The sequence below is a fragment of the Oncorhynchus kisutch genome, linkage group LG26, assembly GCF_002021735.2.
Source record: "Oncorhynchus kisutch isolate 150728-3 linkage group LG26, Okis_V2, whole genome shotgun sequence".
In the NCBI taxonomy this organism is placed as follows: Eukaryota; Metazoa; Chordata; class Actinopteri; order Salmoniformes; family Salmonidae; genus Oncorhynchus; species Oncorhynchus kisutch.
In genome coordinates this window covers 27,176,496-27,193,178 of record NC_034199.2, presented here as the reverse complement: position 1 = coordinate 27,193,178, position 16,683 = coordinate 27,176,496, and the positions used below count along the sequence as shown (strand labels likewise).

Below are 16,683 nucleotides of genomic sequence, written 5' to 3'. Positions count from 1 at the left end.
CAGGAGGGTCCTCTTGATGGGGCTGTCCATATCGGAAGACTGTGATATGGCCATTTCTTGGAGACTCCTTCCCCCCCAGGAGACTATCAAACATGATGACAACACCATCCCAATGGGTGTTGCTGGGGGGCTTCAATGTGGTGCTCTTATTCTTCTCACTTTGCTTGGTGAGGTGGATTGCTGCGATAACTTGATGACCCTTCACATACCTAACCATTTCCTTGGCTCTCTTGTAGAGTGTATCCATTGTTTTCAGTGCCATGATGTCCATGAGGAGCAGATTCAATGCATTGAGCAGCACAGTCAATGGGTGTGATGTGAGGGTAGGACTCCTCCACTTTAGACCAAGCAGCCTTCATGTTCGCAGCATTGTCTGTCATCAGTGCAAATACCTTCTGTGGTCCAAGGTAATTAACCTCTCTGGGATATGTGGGACGGTAGCGTCCCACCCCCCCAAAGTGCAGGGCGCCAAATTCAAAACAACAAAAATCTCATAATTCAGGGGCAGAACGACATTCTAATAGGTTATGTTGTACTTAGACATGATTCAAACAGTTTTAGAAACTTTTTTCTATCCAAATCTACTAATAATATGCATATCTTAGCGTCTGGGTCTGAGTAGCAGGCCGTTTACTTTGGACACGCTTTTCATCCGGATGTGTAAATGTAGATGTGTCCGGATGTGTAAATACTGCCCCCTGTCCCAAAAGTTTTTTTATTTGTTATTTTAAATGTATGGATAGAAATAAAAATATATTCACCCCACCCAGTATTGTAATCAAAACTTACCAGAACGCATGTAGTCATTGGCTCAGAGTGTAGTAGTGTGGGCTCAATAGCATCTATAGCATCTCATTAGTGTGCAAGATCTTGAGAATCCGCTGTACATGTGATGGAAGAATGCACTGTGCATGCAAAGGGTTGCAATTCCATTGAAGTGGGGATAGTTTAACCAAAATATGCCACAAGACCTAGAATTACCTTGTGTATCCCACAAAAAAAGGTTCACTGTTATAAGCAAACTTTTTGATTTAATTTAAGCAAAATTCCCAGGCTTAACTTCCCATGGGAAATTTACCGGAAAGTTTCCGGCCCTTTGCAACCCTAGGTGTGACCACCATTTGCCTCAGGCAGTGCGGCACATCTCCTTCGCATAAAGTTGATTGTGTCCTGTCGAATGTTGTCCTAATCCTCTTCAATGGCTGTACGAGGTTGCTGGTTATTGGCGGGAACTGGAACACGCTGCTGTATATGTTGATCAAGAGCATCCCAAACATGCTCAATGGGTGACATGTCTGGTGAGCATGCAGGCCATGGAAGAACTGGGACATTTTCAGCTTCCAGGAATTGTGTACAGATCCTTGCGACATGGTTGCTGTGCATTATTATGCTAAAACATGAGGTGATGGAGGCAGATGAATTGCAGGACAATGGGCCTTAGGGTCTCGTCATGGTATCTCTGCATTCAAATCGCCATCGATGAAATGCAATTGTTTTTGTCTGTTGCTTATGCCGGCCCATACCATAACCCCACAGCTACCATAGGGCACTCTGTTCACAATGTTGTCATCAGCAAACCGCTCGCTCATACTTCGCCATTAACAAGTGGTGTGCGGTTGTGACCATTTATTGTGACCTTTTTTTTTTGTGACCATTTATTGTTCCCAGTACAAGGTATGTAATGATCATGCTTCTTGATATGCCACACCTGTCAGGTGGATGTATTATCTTGGCATAGGATAAATGCTCACCAACAGGGAGGTGAACAAATTAGTGTACAAAATTTAGGTAAGCTTTTGTGCATATGGAACTTGTCATGCACCGATATGACGTTTTTGGCCGATTCCGATATTGTTTTGCAAAAAAACGATACCAATTTTTCTTTTAAAGTTTTAGCGGCCTTTTAAGCATTCTAGTACAGTTAAATAGTTAACGCACACGGACACAGCAGTCTAAGGCACTGCATTTCAGTGCAAGAGGTGTCACTACAGTCCCTGGTTTGAATCCAGGCTGTATCACATCCCGCCTTGATTGGGAGTCCCATAGGGTGGCGCACAATTGGCCCAGCGTCGTGCAGGGTAGGCCGTCATTGTAAATAAGATTTTGTTCTTAACTGACTTGCCTAGTTAAATAAAGGTTACACACCACACTGACCAAAACATTGTTTTGTTGGCATTTACGTATGTCCACACTACCAGTAAAACCTAATCAAAACCTATTTCTCTTACTTGCGCCGCTGTTTTGTTGTTCAGTCGTTTCATTCTCAACCAGAATTTCTATGGAACGCCGTTTGCGTCTTTGCGTGTCAAATAAGCTTGTTGACCAGTCAGGATCTGAATATGACTGCACGTCACATAATTTAACTCGTTCCTTAATTTTTACAGTTATTACACAATCACTCATATTTAATATGTCACAACGATTCATCGATACGTATGCCCTATGATGCTGGTGAAGTTGTCTCGCGCACATACAGTGCTGGTGATAAAATTTTAAAAAGCTAGCTAGCTCATGGATGCAAACAATGTTTTTCCCCAAAAACATAGCAACACGACATCTGTTTCAGGAGCTATAGTTAGCTAGCTAACTATATAGCTAGGTTTCATCTAAAATAACCCTTTTATAAGACAGTTCTTATTTGGTTATTGGTGCTTGGTCCCATCTGTAAAGCTAGCCACAATAGTGGACTTTGCGGTTAGCCTTCAAAATAAAAGCATGGCATAATTCTATTTGTATTCACTTGCATCACTGTCAATTACATACTTTTTACATTTTGAAGGAAAACTGAAAATTCCACTTGTACCTAGTCCCTATTGTGGCTAGCTTCACAACACATAACCCGGTCCGGTCGAACCTCACTAGCCAGATGAAGCTAGCTGGCTGCTTATAACGTTAGCTTTGGGCAACAGAGTTTAGTAGTTGGCTAGCTATTTACTTTCCTGAACTGAAGTTCAATTTCAATAGGCGAACAAGAAGTGGCAACGTAGCTAATACTTACAAGGATTCCTAAATCATTGCTAAGAATAATGAAAATGACTGCAGTTTCTACTGGCCATTGTTTTCAGGCTGATCGGTGCGGCAGGGTAGCCTAGTGGTTAGTGTTGGACTAGTAACCAGAAGGTTGCAAGTTCAAACCCCCATGCTGACAAGGTACAAATCTGTCGTTCTGCCCCTGAACAGGCAGCTAACCCACTGTTCCTAGGCCGTCATTGAAAATAAGAATTTGTTCTTAACTGACTTGCCTAGTTAAATAAAGGTAAAATAAATTGTATTGGGGCTAGCTAGGTAGCTACCGAATACATTTTGGTCAAACAAATTATGCTTTATTACCAACGCGGTAATGTAAACACATCGTTCGTTCGGTGTTTGCAGACTTTTGTACAGCTTTGACATGGCTACTCTATCTTTTTTGGGACGCAAAGAACCAAACTACATTCCATTGTATGTATGTCGTAAAGCTAATAGGTGTGACGCTATTACTGTGTAACTTCGGTAGGGCAACATCTGATAAATAGCACTTGGTAGTGTGTACCGGTGCTCGACCAGTCGGCGAAAGCCAACATCACCCACGACAGAACGGTTGATTGTCAAGGGCAATGAACTCCATTATCTTGGCTTTAATGGATTTCGCCTTTTGAGTTGTCTTCAAATGACTGCTCGACTTGTTGACTACTCGATCCAAACAGCAGACATTGTGGGCTAAGTTAGGAATGCTGTGTTGCACGTGTTCGTCATTTTTACGTAGCGTCATTACGTCATGTACCTATGTTATATAGGTATGCACGTCAGCTTTGACATTTGTTTTGCACATCAGCGTTAAACTAGACATCAGCCTATACCGATGTTAGCATTTTTAGCTAATATCGTCCAATTCCGATATGTTCACCTATATATCGTGATTCCCTATATGGAACATTTCTGTAATCTTTTATTTCAGCTCATGAAACATGGGACCAACACTTTACATGTTGCATCGATATATGTTGTCATAACAGTGGACTTTGGGGGGGGATATCCATCGCGCTCATGAAAGGCTCTGCAAAATTGACCGTTTGTCTCTGTGGCAACTGCAATCCGTTGTAGTCTACAACTGTGTTTGGTATAGTGGACTGGATTAAACATGGACCCAAACTGGAGAATGAGTGTGGCCAGGTTGTTCTGCATCTTGGCTTCCATTTGGTGTCTACTGACTAGTACTGAATGTTAGCCTGATGTCTACCTTCATAGAACAACAAACCCCCATGGCAGTCTCCTGATCACTACAGCAACCACGGTGTTGCATCACTTGGCAACAGATGGTAGAGGTGGACAAAGGGGGAGGAGACAGACGGTTGAAACTGAGAGGATAGATGTGTGTGGCTGTTTGTATGAGGAGGTAGAGTTTTGAATGAGAGGAGAACCTGGACAGAAGGAGTAGAGGGAGACCAAAAGGGGTAGGAGGGACAAGAGAAGTGGGAAAGGATGAGAGAGAAAATATGCAGAGATTAGTATTCTTGCAGGACAGTGGCTCCCCTGGACAGTCAGTGGTATTGCGGGCATTTTTATGCTCCAGATTCAGCCATGCAACTAGATTCACATGTAATCCAATCAATGTCTCCTGAACACACATGTGCGTTCCAAATACACCAAGGCATGCACAACATTTCAAATATGTTTTACAATTCCCAGGGAAGTCTCTGAGGAGCTACATCAAGGTGACATGATCTTGAAATGTGCACAGGCCTGCATAGAATTTGTTTGTCTGGAAAGAAACCACAGTCTCCTAACTGAGATTTAACTGAACTCATTAATAACTCTTTAGGGAATCAACCTGCTAGCTTAGACAGTGCTTGGCCGTATTCCTATTTCTTCACATACACACAGCTATACCTGGGATACCTGCACTTGACATGCTTTACACTTAACATGCTTATGGTAAATTGTACCTAATAATCTGTGCTGTGTTTATGTGGGTGCAGGTGGTAGCAGTCTAAACGATGGATGGGGAATCAGAGGCCAAACCTCGAGTAGAGGAGGAGAGCACAGCCCCAGATAAGGAACCCATGGACACAGACACCACTCCCTCAGAGCAAACTACACCCCCCATGAGAACCCAGGCTCCTGTCACCAAGGCAATAGAAGAACCCTCCAGGGTTATAGACAACAATGACGATGATGATGTGGTGCTGGTGGAAGAGGCCCCGTCTCCCTCTGCTACTCCCTCTTTCCAAGCTGCCTCCACACCCACAGACTGCACTGAGCCCCACCCCACTGAAACCGATACCACAGCAATGATAAACACGACAACAGCCACAGCCCCCGCCAAGATCCCCAGTCCACCCGCCACCTATTCTGCAGCACCTACAGAGCCTATCGTCATTGACGATGAGGAGGATCCCGGGCACAGAGGCTTTTCCTCACTTGCCACAGCCGGAGGCCCTTCTTCAGATAGCGAAGGCATACTGAGCAGCACAGAGCCCGATTCTGAGATAAAGATTGCCAGTGTCACAACGCTGGGGCCCTCTGTTGCCACGGCAGCTACAGCAGCCGAGCCAATGGCGGAAGGGGACATGAACCTGGTGATCACCAGTGTGACGTCACTGCAGGGCGGGGTAGGCATGGTGGAGAATGGCTTGCAGATCAGCAGCACCTTCAGTCTGAATCCTGAGGCCCAGAGCTCCATCAGCACCAACAGGCTCCCGGCCACCTTCAACCCTGGCCGGGTTAGCAACACCTCCACCACTAGCCAGCCTGTACAGAACGGAGACACGGTGACCCACCAGACGCCTGGTAATAAACACTCACTCATGATTTTCACACGAATGTGCTGAATCATTCTGTGCTGGCTTATTTTTATTATTTTCACATTGCAGCCATGTTAAGTCATTTCTTCAGGTGTGCTAATGTTTGTTTTTTGTTCTTGTTTTCTTCCTGCCACAGATTCGTGGATCTCCCAGTCGGCCTCGTTCCCGCGAAACCAGAAACGGGCGGGGGTGGACTCTACATCACCAGCCGTATCCCTGCCCAAACCACCCGGCCCCTCAGGCTCCCAGAACCCCCCTCGCACTGTCAAGGTGACCTGCGCCAATTGTAAGAAGCCTCTGAAGAAAGGCCAGACGGCTTACCAGCGGAAAGGGTCCACACACCTTTTCTGTTCCACCACCTGCCTCTCTTCCTTCTCACACAAACCTACCCCTAAGAAGAGCTGCACCATGTGCAAAAAGTAAGAAGGAAGTGTTGTTTTTTTGTGTCGCTATATCTAATTTGCTACATTATTTCTAATGTGTGTGCATTACCCTGTCTTCCAGGGACATCACTACAATGAAGGGCACTATCGTGGCCCAGGTGGACTCCAGTGAATCGTTCCAGGAGTTCTGCAGTACAGGCTGTCTGGGAGCCTACGAGAATAAACAGAACCCACCCAAGTCCTCCCTTAAAACTAAGTGCACTGTCTGCAGCAAGCTCACTGAGGTTAGTCACAACCGTGGGTAGGGGTCGATTAGGGACTGAGCATATATGAGATGCGTTCCAATCACTCTCCCTCCAACATTGCTGCCGACGGCACAGTTTCTCATCCGCTGTGTCTGTCCAAGCCTTGAGCCTGGTGACCATGGTTACTGCATGGAAAACAGTTGGCATCAAAATTAAGCGTGGCTCCCATCTCACAATAGAGTATTTATAAACAACCCCAACAACACCAGCTAGAATCTCTTACAGATCTTTCTACTTCCAGAGTATTCATTCACTGATTCATAACAATATGTGGTCAAAATAATTATTTCTATTGGCTTTCCTCATAACAGATCCGCCATGAGGTGAGTTTCAAGACTGTCACGCATAAGATCTGCAGCGATGCCTGTTTCAACCGTTACCGCATGGCCAACGGGCTCATTGTGAACTGCTGTGAGCAGTGTGGTGAATACCTGCCCAGCCGCGCCACCGCCAACCACTTCCTCATCATCGATGGCAAGCAGAAACGCTTCTGCTGCCAAAACTGTATCAGTGACTACAAGCAGGTAACAACCAGTCAGAACTGTATCAGGGACTACAAGCAGGTTACAACTATAATGTATCAGGGACTACAAGCAGGTTACAACCATAATGTATCAGGGACTACAAGCAGGTTACAACCATAATGTATCAGGGACTACAAGCAGGTAACAACCACTCAGAACTGTATCAGGGACTACAAGCAGGTAAAAACCACTCAGAACTGTATCAGGGACTGCAAGCAGGTAACAACCACTCAGAACTGTATCAGGGACTACAAGCAGGTAACAACCACTCAGAACTGTATCAGGGACTGCAAGTGGGTAAAAAGCCAGGCTGTGTCATCTAGTCTCTCCCTGACACTGAGATTGTAGATTTTTGCTATTTGTTTCTATTGGTCCATATCAGCTGGTAATTGTTAACAATAGTATCTATCTTAGGTGCTATTAATGTTATGGTTACAAATATTTGTGTTCCCTTATTCCTCCAGGCCAACTCTAAGATGACGATGTGTACTGGCTGTAGGGCCATGGTCCGGTCTAGTGAAGTAACTCACTGCATCGGGGCCAGCAGCACAATGGAACCATACTGCTCCACAGCCTGCATGAACAAGACCAAGATCGCCAGCAGCGCTACCACTATCCTCCGTCAGTATTTGTCTATCCCTCACCATCAGAGCATCACTGTTCTCAATTTTAACTTCATTACTTGAATTTTAGTTCCTGGATTAAACCTCGTCTCACACATATTATAGCACTGCCACTCTCACTCTCCAGTGTGCTCACATCTTATGTCCTTTACACTAACTGTTGGTGTGGTTGCTTAAATGTGGTGGTTAGTTGTTTTATTTGTCTCTGTGTATATATGCATGGGTGTATGAGTCTAGTGCAGCAAGTACAATAAAAAAGGTGCTGGTGCTTACTTAAGTTGCATCATACCCTGTGTAGGAAGGTTATGTGGTAAGGGGTGTTCTGTGTTTTTATTTCTGCGGATTCAGAGCCCACGTGTCACTTCTGTAAGAAGACATCGTTACCTCAGTACCAGGCATCACTGCCTGAGGGGAAGGTCGTAAACTTTTGCAGCTCAATGTGTGTCACCAAGTTCCAGGTACGTATGAACTCCAATTCTGTCTTTATTATTGTAAATGTCACCTTAACCAGGACTAAAGATTTGAATAAGAATTCTAAAAGCCTACTTTAAAGTTAGGTTTCATGTTAGAAAGAGCATGTCTAGTGCAGTGCAATGAAACGATATGAGTCCCTGACTGTCTGGGGCCCTTATCTGGTTGTCTGCAGCTCAATTAAATGTTTTTCTCTCTTTTTTTCTTCAGAATGCAACCATTCATACAGTAACCAATGGACAAGCTCCCATGTCTATAACAAACCACAACATCCAGCTCAAATGTAATTACTGTCGAGGAGCATTCAGCCTAAAGCCTGAAATCCTGGAGTGGGAGGTAAATTCACTTTGTGGTCATGAACGTGGTTTATTTAACACAATTCTATTATGTTTTTAGTTGTAGTCTTTTTTTTGTTCTCAATTGAGCACCAAAGTTAATTGTACACCTTTCTGTTGGAAGTCTGAGTATACATGCTCCACTTCTCCCTCTGGGTGCAGGATAAATAAAGTGGTCAAAATTAAATATGCAAGAGCATTCAACATTGTGTTGATATCTATTCTCCCCCCCAGGATAGAATGTACCAGTTCTGCAGTAAAATATGTTGTGAGGACTACAAGAAGCTGCACTGCATCGTCACGTTCTGCGAGTACTGCCAGGAGGAGAAGACGCTACACGAGACGGTCAAGTTCTCTGGAGTCAAGAGGCCCTTCTGCAGCGAAGGTTCGCCAAGGCTCTTACTCCTTCATCTGTGTACCTGTTAGCTAGTCGGTTTTTATTGTGAGAGAACCCTGATTGAACACTCTCGGGGTGGATAATACTTGTCCTCATCCCATATTTATTCATGGCCTTACCATGTTCTGCCACTAGATGGGGCACTTCACCCAGACCAAACATGAGTTGAGCCACAGTTTGTCTGTCAGGTGAGCACTGACATCATGTAACCACCTAATAGTTGTTGTCCCTGTTTCCCCTCAGGTTGTAAGCTGCTGTTCAAGCAGGACTTTGCCAACCGGCTGGGTCTGAAGTGTGTCACCTGTAACTACTGCACTCAGCTGTGTAAGAGAGGAGTGACCAGGCAGCTGGCCGGTGTTTCCAGGGACTTCTGCAGTGAAACCTGCGCCAAGAAGTTCCATGAGTGGTACTACAAGGTCAGTGCACCTACCTAAATCAGTTTAGCTGTGAACAATACTTTTCTTGAGTTAGTCAATGATTACTGATTTTGATTTGATCAATCTCTTATATGAAGGTTATTTTTTTGTGCGTTACCCTGTATGTCCTCCAGGCGGCACGTTGTGACTGCTGTAAGGTGCAGGGGAACCTGACTGAGTCGGTACAGTGGAGAGCAGAGATGAAGCACTTCTGTGACCAGCAGTGTCTCCTCCGTTTCTACTGCCAACAGAACGAACCCAACCTGGAAACGCAGAAGGGCCCAGAGAACACCAGACTTGGTACTAATATGTGTGTGTTTAGTCTTTTAATACAAGTGCTTCTTTGTGGTTGACTTATGGAACCCTGTTTTCTATTGACAGGATTTGGAATACAAACCGAGGCAACCAACATTGCGGTGAGAGAAAAAAACACTTCACGTTAAAACCCTATAATTGTTGCAGTACAGCTGACCGTAAGGTAAAGAATATCATTCTCCTTCTTTAACAAGTATCCTCTTTCTATCTGCTAGATGTTGAGTCAGCCGTACACCGGTGGAGGGATCCTAAAGGATGTGAAGAATAAAGCTGTACTCTGCAAGCCTCTCACTATGACCAAGGCCACCTACTGCAAACCACACATGCAGAGCAAGCTCCTACAGACGGGTACACAGCTCAATATTACTCTCTGAGAAGCTGTGGTTCAAACTGTTCAGCACATTATCTTCCACAAAGTAGTGTCATTGTCCTTGGTTTGACTTTTGACCAGTGTGTCTGTCTCCAGATGAGGATGACGGGGTGAAGAGGGAGTACATTCCCGTGCCCATCCCTGTACCCGTGTTCATCCCCGTCCCCATGAACCTCTACGCCCAGGTTACACCCATGCCCATCACACTACCCGTCCCGGTAAGAAACGCCCTGGGCTCCATGGAACCTATAGAATTGTCCCAAAAGTGCAAATTTAGTCATTTCAAGCAGAGGTGTGTCCGATGATTAGAACTCTATTGCTGTTCACATTCTGAAACTCTGATTGGTATTTTGTAAATATAAGGACAACTATGAATCACATTCTTGTTGTGAAAATAATAAGGTGGAGCAAATATTGACTCTCAATCTACTCTTACTAGTATTTGACACATGGACAGTCCCTAACCAACCAGTTGTCCCGCTCCCTCCCTTGTATCCCAGGTTCCAGTGCCGGTATTCCTGCCGACCACGATGCAGGGTGCAGATCAGATTGTCCAGACCATCACCGAGCTTAAGGCCAAAGTCCCAACTGACCCCCACGAGGCTGACCTCCTCTCCATAGCTGAGATGATCGCAGAGGACCAGAAGCCAGGTAGAGAGAGCGAGAGAGAGACACACACACGCACACAGAGAAAGAAAGCTGGATACCACATCCACAGTTTGCATGTTCCAACAGTGCAAACTCAGTGTTACTCAAGTACTGTGAAGTGTGTCCAATGATTAGGACTCTATTGCTGTTCACATCCTGAAACTGTGATTGGTGTATTGTTATGTGAGGACATGAAACAAGCCATGAAGTTTTATCTATGACTACCAGTATGTATTTTTGTCCACCTGAATGGGAAGCACAGTTGTGAGGTTGATTGTTGTGTGACTGTTTCAGATGTTAAGAGGGAGCGAGGAGGAGAGGCCAGGTCCAGCAGCTCCAGTAGCAGCAGCTCTGAATCGGATGGGGAGGATGAGAAGTATGAACCAGACCTGGACCTGGAGAACGACTTTCCTCAAGGTACGACGACTGAACAACATCTGACCACTCTGGCACTGAGACACTTTCTAGTGCTGTCCTTCTCTATTGTGGAAAATTATATTATTTGACTGCTCTCTGTAACAGCGGGGAGGTGTTACAATGTCACATGGGTGTGTTTTTTATATTATGGAACCGTACAGTACAGATAAATATCTCTAGGGTTATTTCTGGACTGCCTGCTCATTTGACTCGTCACTCCTATCAGACAAAGGGATTTTTTAAAAATGTATAATCCGAAGTGGATTCAGAAGGAACAGTAAAGGACATAGCTAATAAATGAATAATGCTTATAATGGTAGCTTAAAGAACCTAGCCAACTGAGCCAGTGACCAGCAGCACTGGACAATGTGTTCAGTAGAGAGAAGCTAGTTATAAAACGGCGGTTTGATTTAATTCACCCCCACAGTTAAGGGCCAGTAGCTAATTCACTCATTCACATCCCTCCCTCCATCTGTCTGGCTCAGTTTGTCTCAGTTCAGCCCAGTTCACATTAGCTCTGCCTACCTCTGTCCAACTCAGTCTGGCTGGCTTTGACTTGGCTCATCCCTTACCTGTGTCTGTTTGTCCTGTCTGTCCTGTGGTGCCCCAGACCCTGTCCCTGCGCTGGAGGGCCTGGACGTGGACATGGGGTTCACCCTGCCCCCTCTCCTGGCTGAGGAGAAGGAAGTGGCACCCAGAGCCAGGAGACAGGTAAACTACCCACCCTGACTAGTGTTGTCGCAATACCAACATTTTACAAACAGTAATATACTAGGCCAAGTATCACGATACCACGGTGGGGCAAATATCTGTGGCCTACCATCCTGTTCTCCCCATCCCCCGGACACTTGTTCCTGTTTTCTAAACGTTCTCTAAAAACCTGAAATTCACACTTCTACTCAATACCACACATATTCAATTTAAATGCACACTGTTCGCTGTATAATAGAATGCTGCATAGAATGTCTGATTTGCTCATATTTGCAAAGGCCTGTGATTTGGCTGGAGGAATTGGGAGGAAGGAGTGTACATGCATAATGATCTGCATGTCATTGTGTCACTTAGGGGAAAACACTGCATGAAACCTTCTTTAATCTTCAGTTTACAGATACACACACTCTCTCGGTCTCCCTCATTCTCATAAACACCCCCCCCCACTCTCTCTCCCACAAACACCATATACACACACACTGCTCCAACTTTTAAAACGTTAGGCATCAAAATTTGAAGGAGCACCAGAAAAGGCCTATTTGAAAATAACCTTTTGAAGCACATCTCATGAGTAGCAGACTTTTTTTTTTTCTGTGCCAATCAAATGTGCCTAAACCAAATGTCAAGTTACCAGGTTGTTAGCTAGCTAGGTAACATGACTGAACAATGTTGTTTGTTATCAAACCAATAAATAGCAACCCGGGATTAGTTTAAAACGGCCCATGACTTGGTTTGTGAAATTAAAAAATATGTTTGCAAATTCCAATAAAAAGTTCTCTGATAATATTGATTTAACTGTTTAGGCTAGAGACTAGACCTCTGGTAATATGGGTCATATTGTTTTAACTGTTTAGGCTAGAGACAAGCAGTTTTCTTTGCTGTCTGTCGCGAAGCGGTGCTCCATTTTTCCCTCTGACACTGAGGATGCATGAAAGTGAACTTGTAAAGTCTACTCTGACTGGTCTGTGCTCTTGGTTACAACGGGCAATGAAATTATACAATGTATCAACATCGCTCGCTTTGAGCGCTGCTCCAATGTGACCATTTCTGGGTTTGCATCCCCATTTCCGCTCACCATCACTGCTAAATTATATATTTTTTAATCTGACGGAGGAATAGATGTGCATGAATCCCACCCCTTACCCTAAACCAGATTCATATCCAAATCCCAACCATACCGTCCCCATACACTGATATCACACTCTTTCCCTTGGAGCTCACCCCTCTCTTTATTCATGTTTAGTCTGTTTTCCCTCTTGTTTTGTTTTTTCTTTTTCGTTTCTATAATTGTGAAGCGACTTTGAGTCCTTGAAAAGCGCTATGTAAGTCCCATGTGTTATTATGAAGAGCGGATGGAGAGAAGCAGGTAAGTGAGGGCTGGTATGGGATACGGTTGGCTGATTTACAGCTGCCACACCTGATATGTGCTTAGTTAAATGAAGGTGAAATAAAAATACATAAATTAAAGTGAAGTGGATATTATTGGACCGGTTCAGTGTACTGTGTACTGAACTTATAAACAACTGACTTGATAAACATTTTATAAAAGGCGCCAGCGTGGTGTGGTTGTATCATAAGAAACGGTACTACTGTATATTAAAATGTTGGTATCATGACGTTTTGGTACAGGGATATCAGCAGCATACCACCCTGCATATCACTGCTGGCTTGCTTCTGATGCTAAGCAGGGTTGGTCCTGGATGGGAGACCAGATGCTGCTGAAAGTGGTGTTGGATGGCCAGTAGGAGGCACACTTTCCTCTGGTAAAAAAAAATAAAAAAGATATCCCCAGGGCAGTGATTGGGGACACTGCCCTATGTAGGGTGCCTTCTTTCGGGATGGGACGTTAAACGGGTGTCCTGACTCTCTGAGGTCATTAAAGATCCCATGGCACTTATCGTAAGAGTAGGGGTGTTAACCCCGGTGTCCTGGCTAAATACCAAATCTGGCCCTCAAACCATCATGGTCACCTAATAATCCTCAGTTTACAATTGGCTCATTAATCCCCCTCCTCTCCCCTGTTACTATTTCCCAGGTCGTTGCTGCAAATTAGAACGTGTTCTCAGTCAACTTACCTGGGTAAAATAATGGATAAATTAAAGTTGAAAAAATATTGTGCAACTCTAACCCTGGCCCCTTTCATCTAGCTACTAGCTCCAATTGGAAGCAGAATTGTGTCTGATGATTCGAACTCTATTGCTGTTCACATCCTGAAACTGATTGGTATTTTTCATATGAGGACATTAAGTAATTAGCCATGATGAAGATTAACATCTAAACATCTTGATAAAAGATGTACTAAAAACAATCCGGCATCATTAACACAACAAAAAAATGAAATTATTGAAAGTGTTTTTATGAAATTATTCATATAAAGAAAAGAGTCTAAGGTCTCCCACACGACGAAGGCTTCTACCGAGACATTACCAGTCTCATTTGTAGGAGCTGTGTGTTTGTTTTAGGGACACAAGAGGCGAGCTGTGGAGGGAGACCCTTCCTCCCCCTCCCCCCCTACACCAGATGGTCCTGTGGAGGGGCGCTCGCTACCCCTGAGATCTCGCTACGCGATCAACGCCTGGAAAAGTTGGGCGCTGTCCTCAGCTGAACAATCAGGTGACCATAAAGGGAAAGACTATCTCAAGCAGGCTGAGTAAGCTCCGCCCACAGCAAGTATTATCGTACAACAATTGGAACCATTGGCTTTCTGTATGAAAGGTGCTATATAATTAAGTTGCTAAGCGATTATAAATCTTTGTCCTCAGAACCTCCACCGGCCTTGTCGACGAGTAACCCGCTCTCTCTGAAAACATCAGAACTCAGCCTGGCCCTGTCACGATTTGTCCATGAGGTACGGCGGCCCAACGGGGAGTGCTACGCCCCCGACAGCGTCCTCTATCTCTGCCTGGGCATCCAGCAGGTCAGTCACCTCTGTTTAGTTTCCCCCTTCTCGTTTGACTTCTGTGGCCTGGTTCCATTTCAGTTTGTAGCCCTTTGCTCCTACCCATTCAGACAGTGTTCACAGATCTGACAAGCCATGGATAGGTGAAAGCAATATGTTGGAGGTTCTGTCTTAAGGCTGTTTCAGTACTATATAGATCTATGAACATCAGCTGAATAGGTGCTAATGACCAGAATGGCTCCAGGCCCACATTTGGAAAGTATTCAGACCCCTTGACTTTTTCCACATTCCTCACTTATTCTAAAATGGATAAATTGTTTTTTTCCCCCCTCATCACTCTACACACAAATACCCCATAATGACAAAACAACAAGTTTTTTAGACATTTTTGCAAGAAATAAAATGTTTAAAAAAAATGGAAATTACATTTACATAAGTATTCAGGCCCTTTACTCAGTACTTTGTTGAAGAACCTTTGGCAGCGATTACAGCCTCAAGTCTTCTTGGTTATGACGCTACAAGTTTGGCACAACTGTATTTGGGGAGTTTCTCCCATTCTCTACAGATCTCTTCAAGCTCTGTCAGGCTAGATGGGAAATGTCACTGCACAGCTATTTTCAGGTCTCTCCAGGGATGTTAGATCAGGTTCAAGTCCGGGCTCTGGACATTGAGGACATTGAGACTTGTCCCGAAGCCACTCCTGCGTTATCTTGACTGTGTACTTAGGGTCGTTGTCCTGTTGGAAGGTCTTCGCCCCAGTCTGAGGTCCTGAGCACTCTGGGGCAGGTTTTCATCAAGGATCTCTCTGTACTTTGCTCTGTTCATCTTTCCCTTGATCCTGACTAGTCTCCCTGTCCCTGCTGCTGAAAAGCATCCCCACAGCATGATGCTGCCACCACCATGCTTCACAGTAGGGATGGTGCCAGGTTTTCTCCAGATGTGACGCTTGGCATTCAGACCAAAAGGTTTAATCTTGGTTTCATTAGACCAGAGAATCTTGCAACACCGGCCAGTATAATGTCAGTTTATATAGTTTGCTTTGTTTGCTACATGAGTCATCTCTCCCCCTCCTGCTGCTGCATGCCGCTAACCACACCAAGCCCTACCCTGTCACTCAAGGAGAGGGCAGTTGCTCGGCCACGGAGTCACAAGTACTTTCTTGTCGTTCACTCTGCATGGTCAGATGGCTGCAACAATGTTGGTGACATGCTGCTTTCCACAAGTGTTCTATACACTTAGTAGTTTGCAGACAGTAAGATGCACAAAATATCTGCTAGTTTGTCTTTTTCTTAGCAAGATGTTGCTAAAATAATTTGTTCTGTGTGGCTCAGTTGGTAGAGCAAGACGCTTGCAACACCAGGGTTGTGGGTTCGATTCCCACGGGTGACCAGTATGAAAATGTTTACCCTTACTACTGTAAGTTGCTCTGGATAAGAGCGTTGGCTAAATTTACTAAAATCTGTTAACCGCTAGTGTTAATCGGCAGTTAGCTGGCTGGCTAGCTTGCTAAATGTACTAAGAGTCAGAGCAAACACAGCTAGCGAGCTGGTGCCGGTGTAGGCCTGGATGAGCATGTTTGTGCAACGGTATCTTCTCAGACAGGAATAGGCGCAGCATGGACATGAAGGCTGCAGTCCAAACACAGTATTTTTACCCCCTCAGCAATTGTGCTAGCCACTTTCCCTCAAAACTAGAATACAATTTGATTGCCATCTTAAGGGGAGGTCCAATTCACTAACGTTGCCCTCTTGGCCCTCGATTTAGCTCAAGGGAGTGAGTGAACGTTGGTCACTTGCGGGGTTGATATGACCCACAATTCAATGCGAAATGTAGTCCCATGTCAAACTCTGGTGGACGCAAACTGTCAAATTGAATAAAAAAGGCTGCATTTTCGCTATGTCAGAAACAAATTGCTTGCTTATACATACATACATACATACATACATACATACATACATACATACATACATACAGTTTAAGTTTACATACACTTAGGTTGGAGTCATTTTCCACCTCTCCACAAATTTCTTGTTGACAAACTATAGCTTTGGCAAGTCGGTTAGGTAATTTTTTCAACAATTGTTTA

At 44.6% G+C, this 16,683-nt stretch overlaps 1 protein-coding gene across 5 annotated transcripts in view; it reads left to right on the top strand.

Annotated features, from left to right (window-relative positions):
* The window catches only part of LOC109870714 (zinc finger MYM-type protein 2), a 68,907-nt gene that overhangs the window by 39,436 nt on the left and 12,788 nt on the right, over nt 1–16,683 (top strand). For all 5 annotated transcript variants that reach the window (XM_020461327.2, XM_031806084.1, XM_020461328.2 and 2 more), the window contains 18 exons: nt 4,959–5,769; nt 5,920–6,202; nt 6,288–6,450; nt 6,783–6,995; nt 7,460–7,616; nt 7,967–8,076; nt 8,300–8,425; nt 8,659–8,809; nt 9,065–9,237; nt 9,372–9,537; nt 9,619–9,653; nt 9,768–9,900; nt 10,019–10,140; nt 10,423–10,573; nt 10,865–10,987; nt 11,598–11,698; nt 14,161–14,311; nt 14,461–14,615. In XM_020461327.2, coding sequence (XP_020316916.1) covers nt 4,977–5,769; nt 5,920–6,202; nt 6,288–6,450; nt 6,783–6,995; nt 7,460–7,616; nt 7,967–8,076; nt 8,300–8,425; nt 8,659–8,809; nt 9,065–9,237; nt 9,372–9,537; nt 9,619–9,653; nt 9,768–9,900; nt 10,019–10,140; nt 10,423–10,573; nt 10,865–10,987; nt 11,598–11,698; nt 14,161–14,311; nt 14,461–14,615 — 3,306 coding nt within the window. In that variant the 5' untranslated portion in view covers nt 4,959–4,976. The remainder of the gene's footprint in view (nt 1–4,958; nt 5,770–5,919; nt 6,203–6,287; nt 6,451–6,782; nt 6,996–7,459; nt 7,617–7,966; nt 8,077–8,299; nt 8,426–8,658; nt 8,810–9,064; nt 9,238–9,371; nt 9,538–9,618; nt 9,654–9,767; nt 9,901–10,018; nt 10,141–10,422; nt 10,574–10,864; nt 10,988–11,597; nt 11,699–14,160; nt 14,312–14,460; nt 14,616–16,683) is intronic.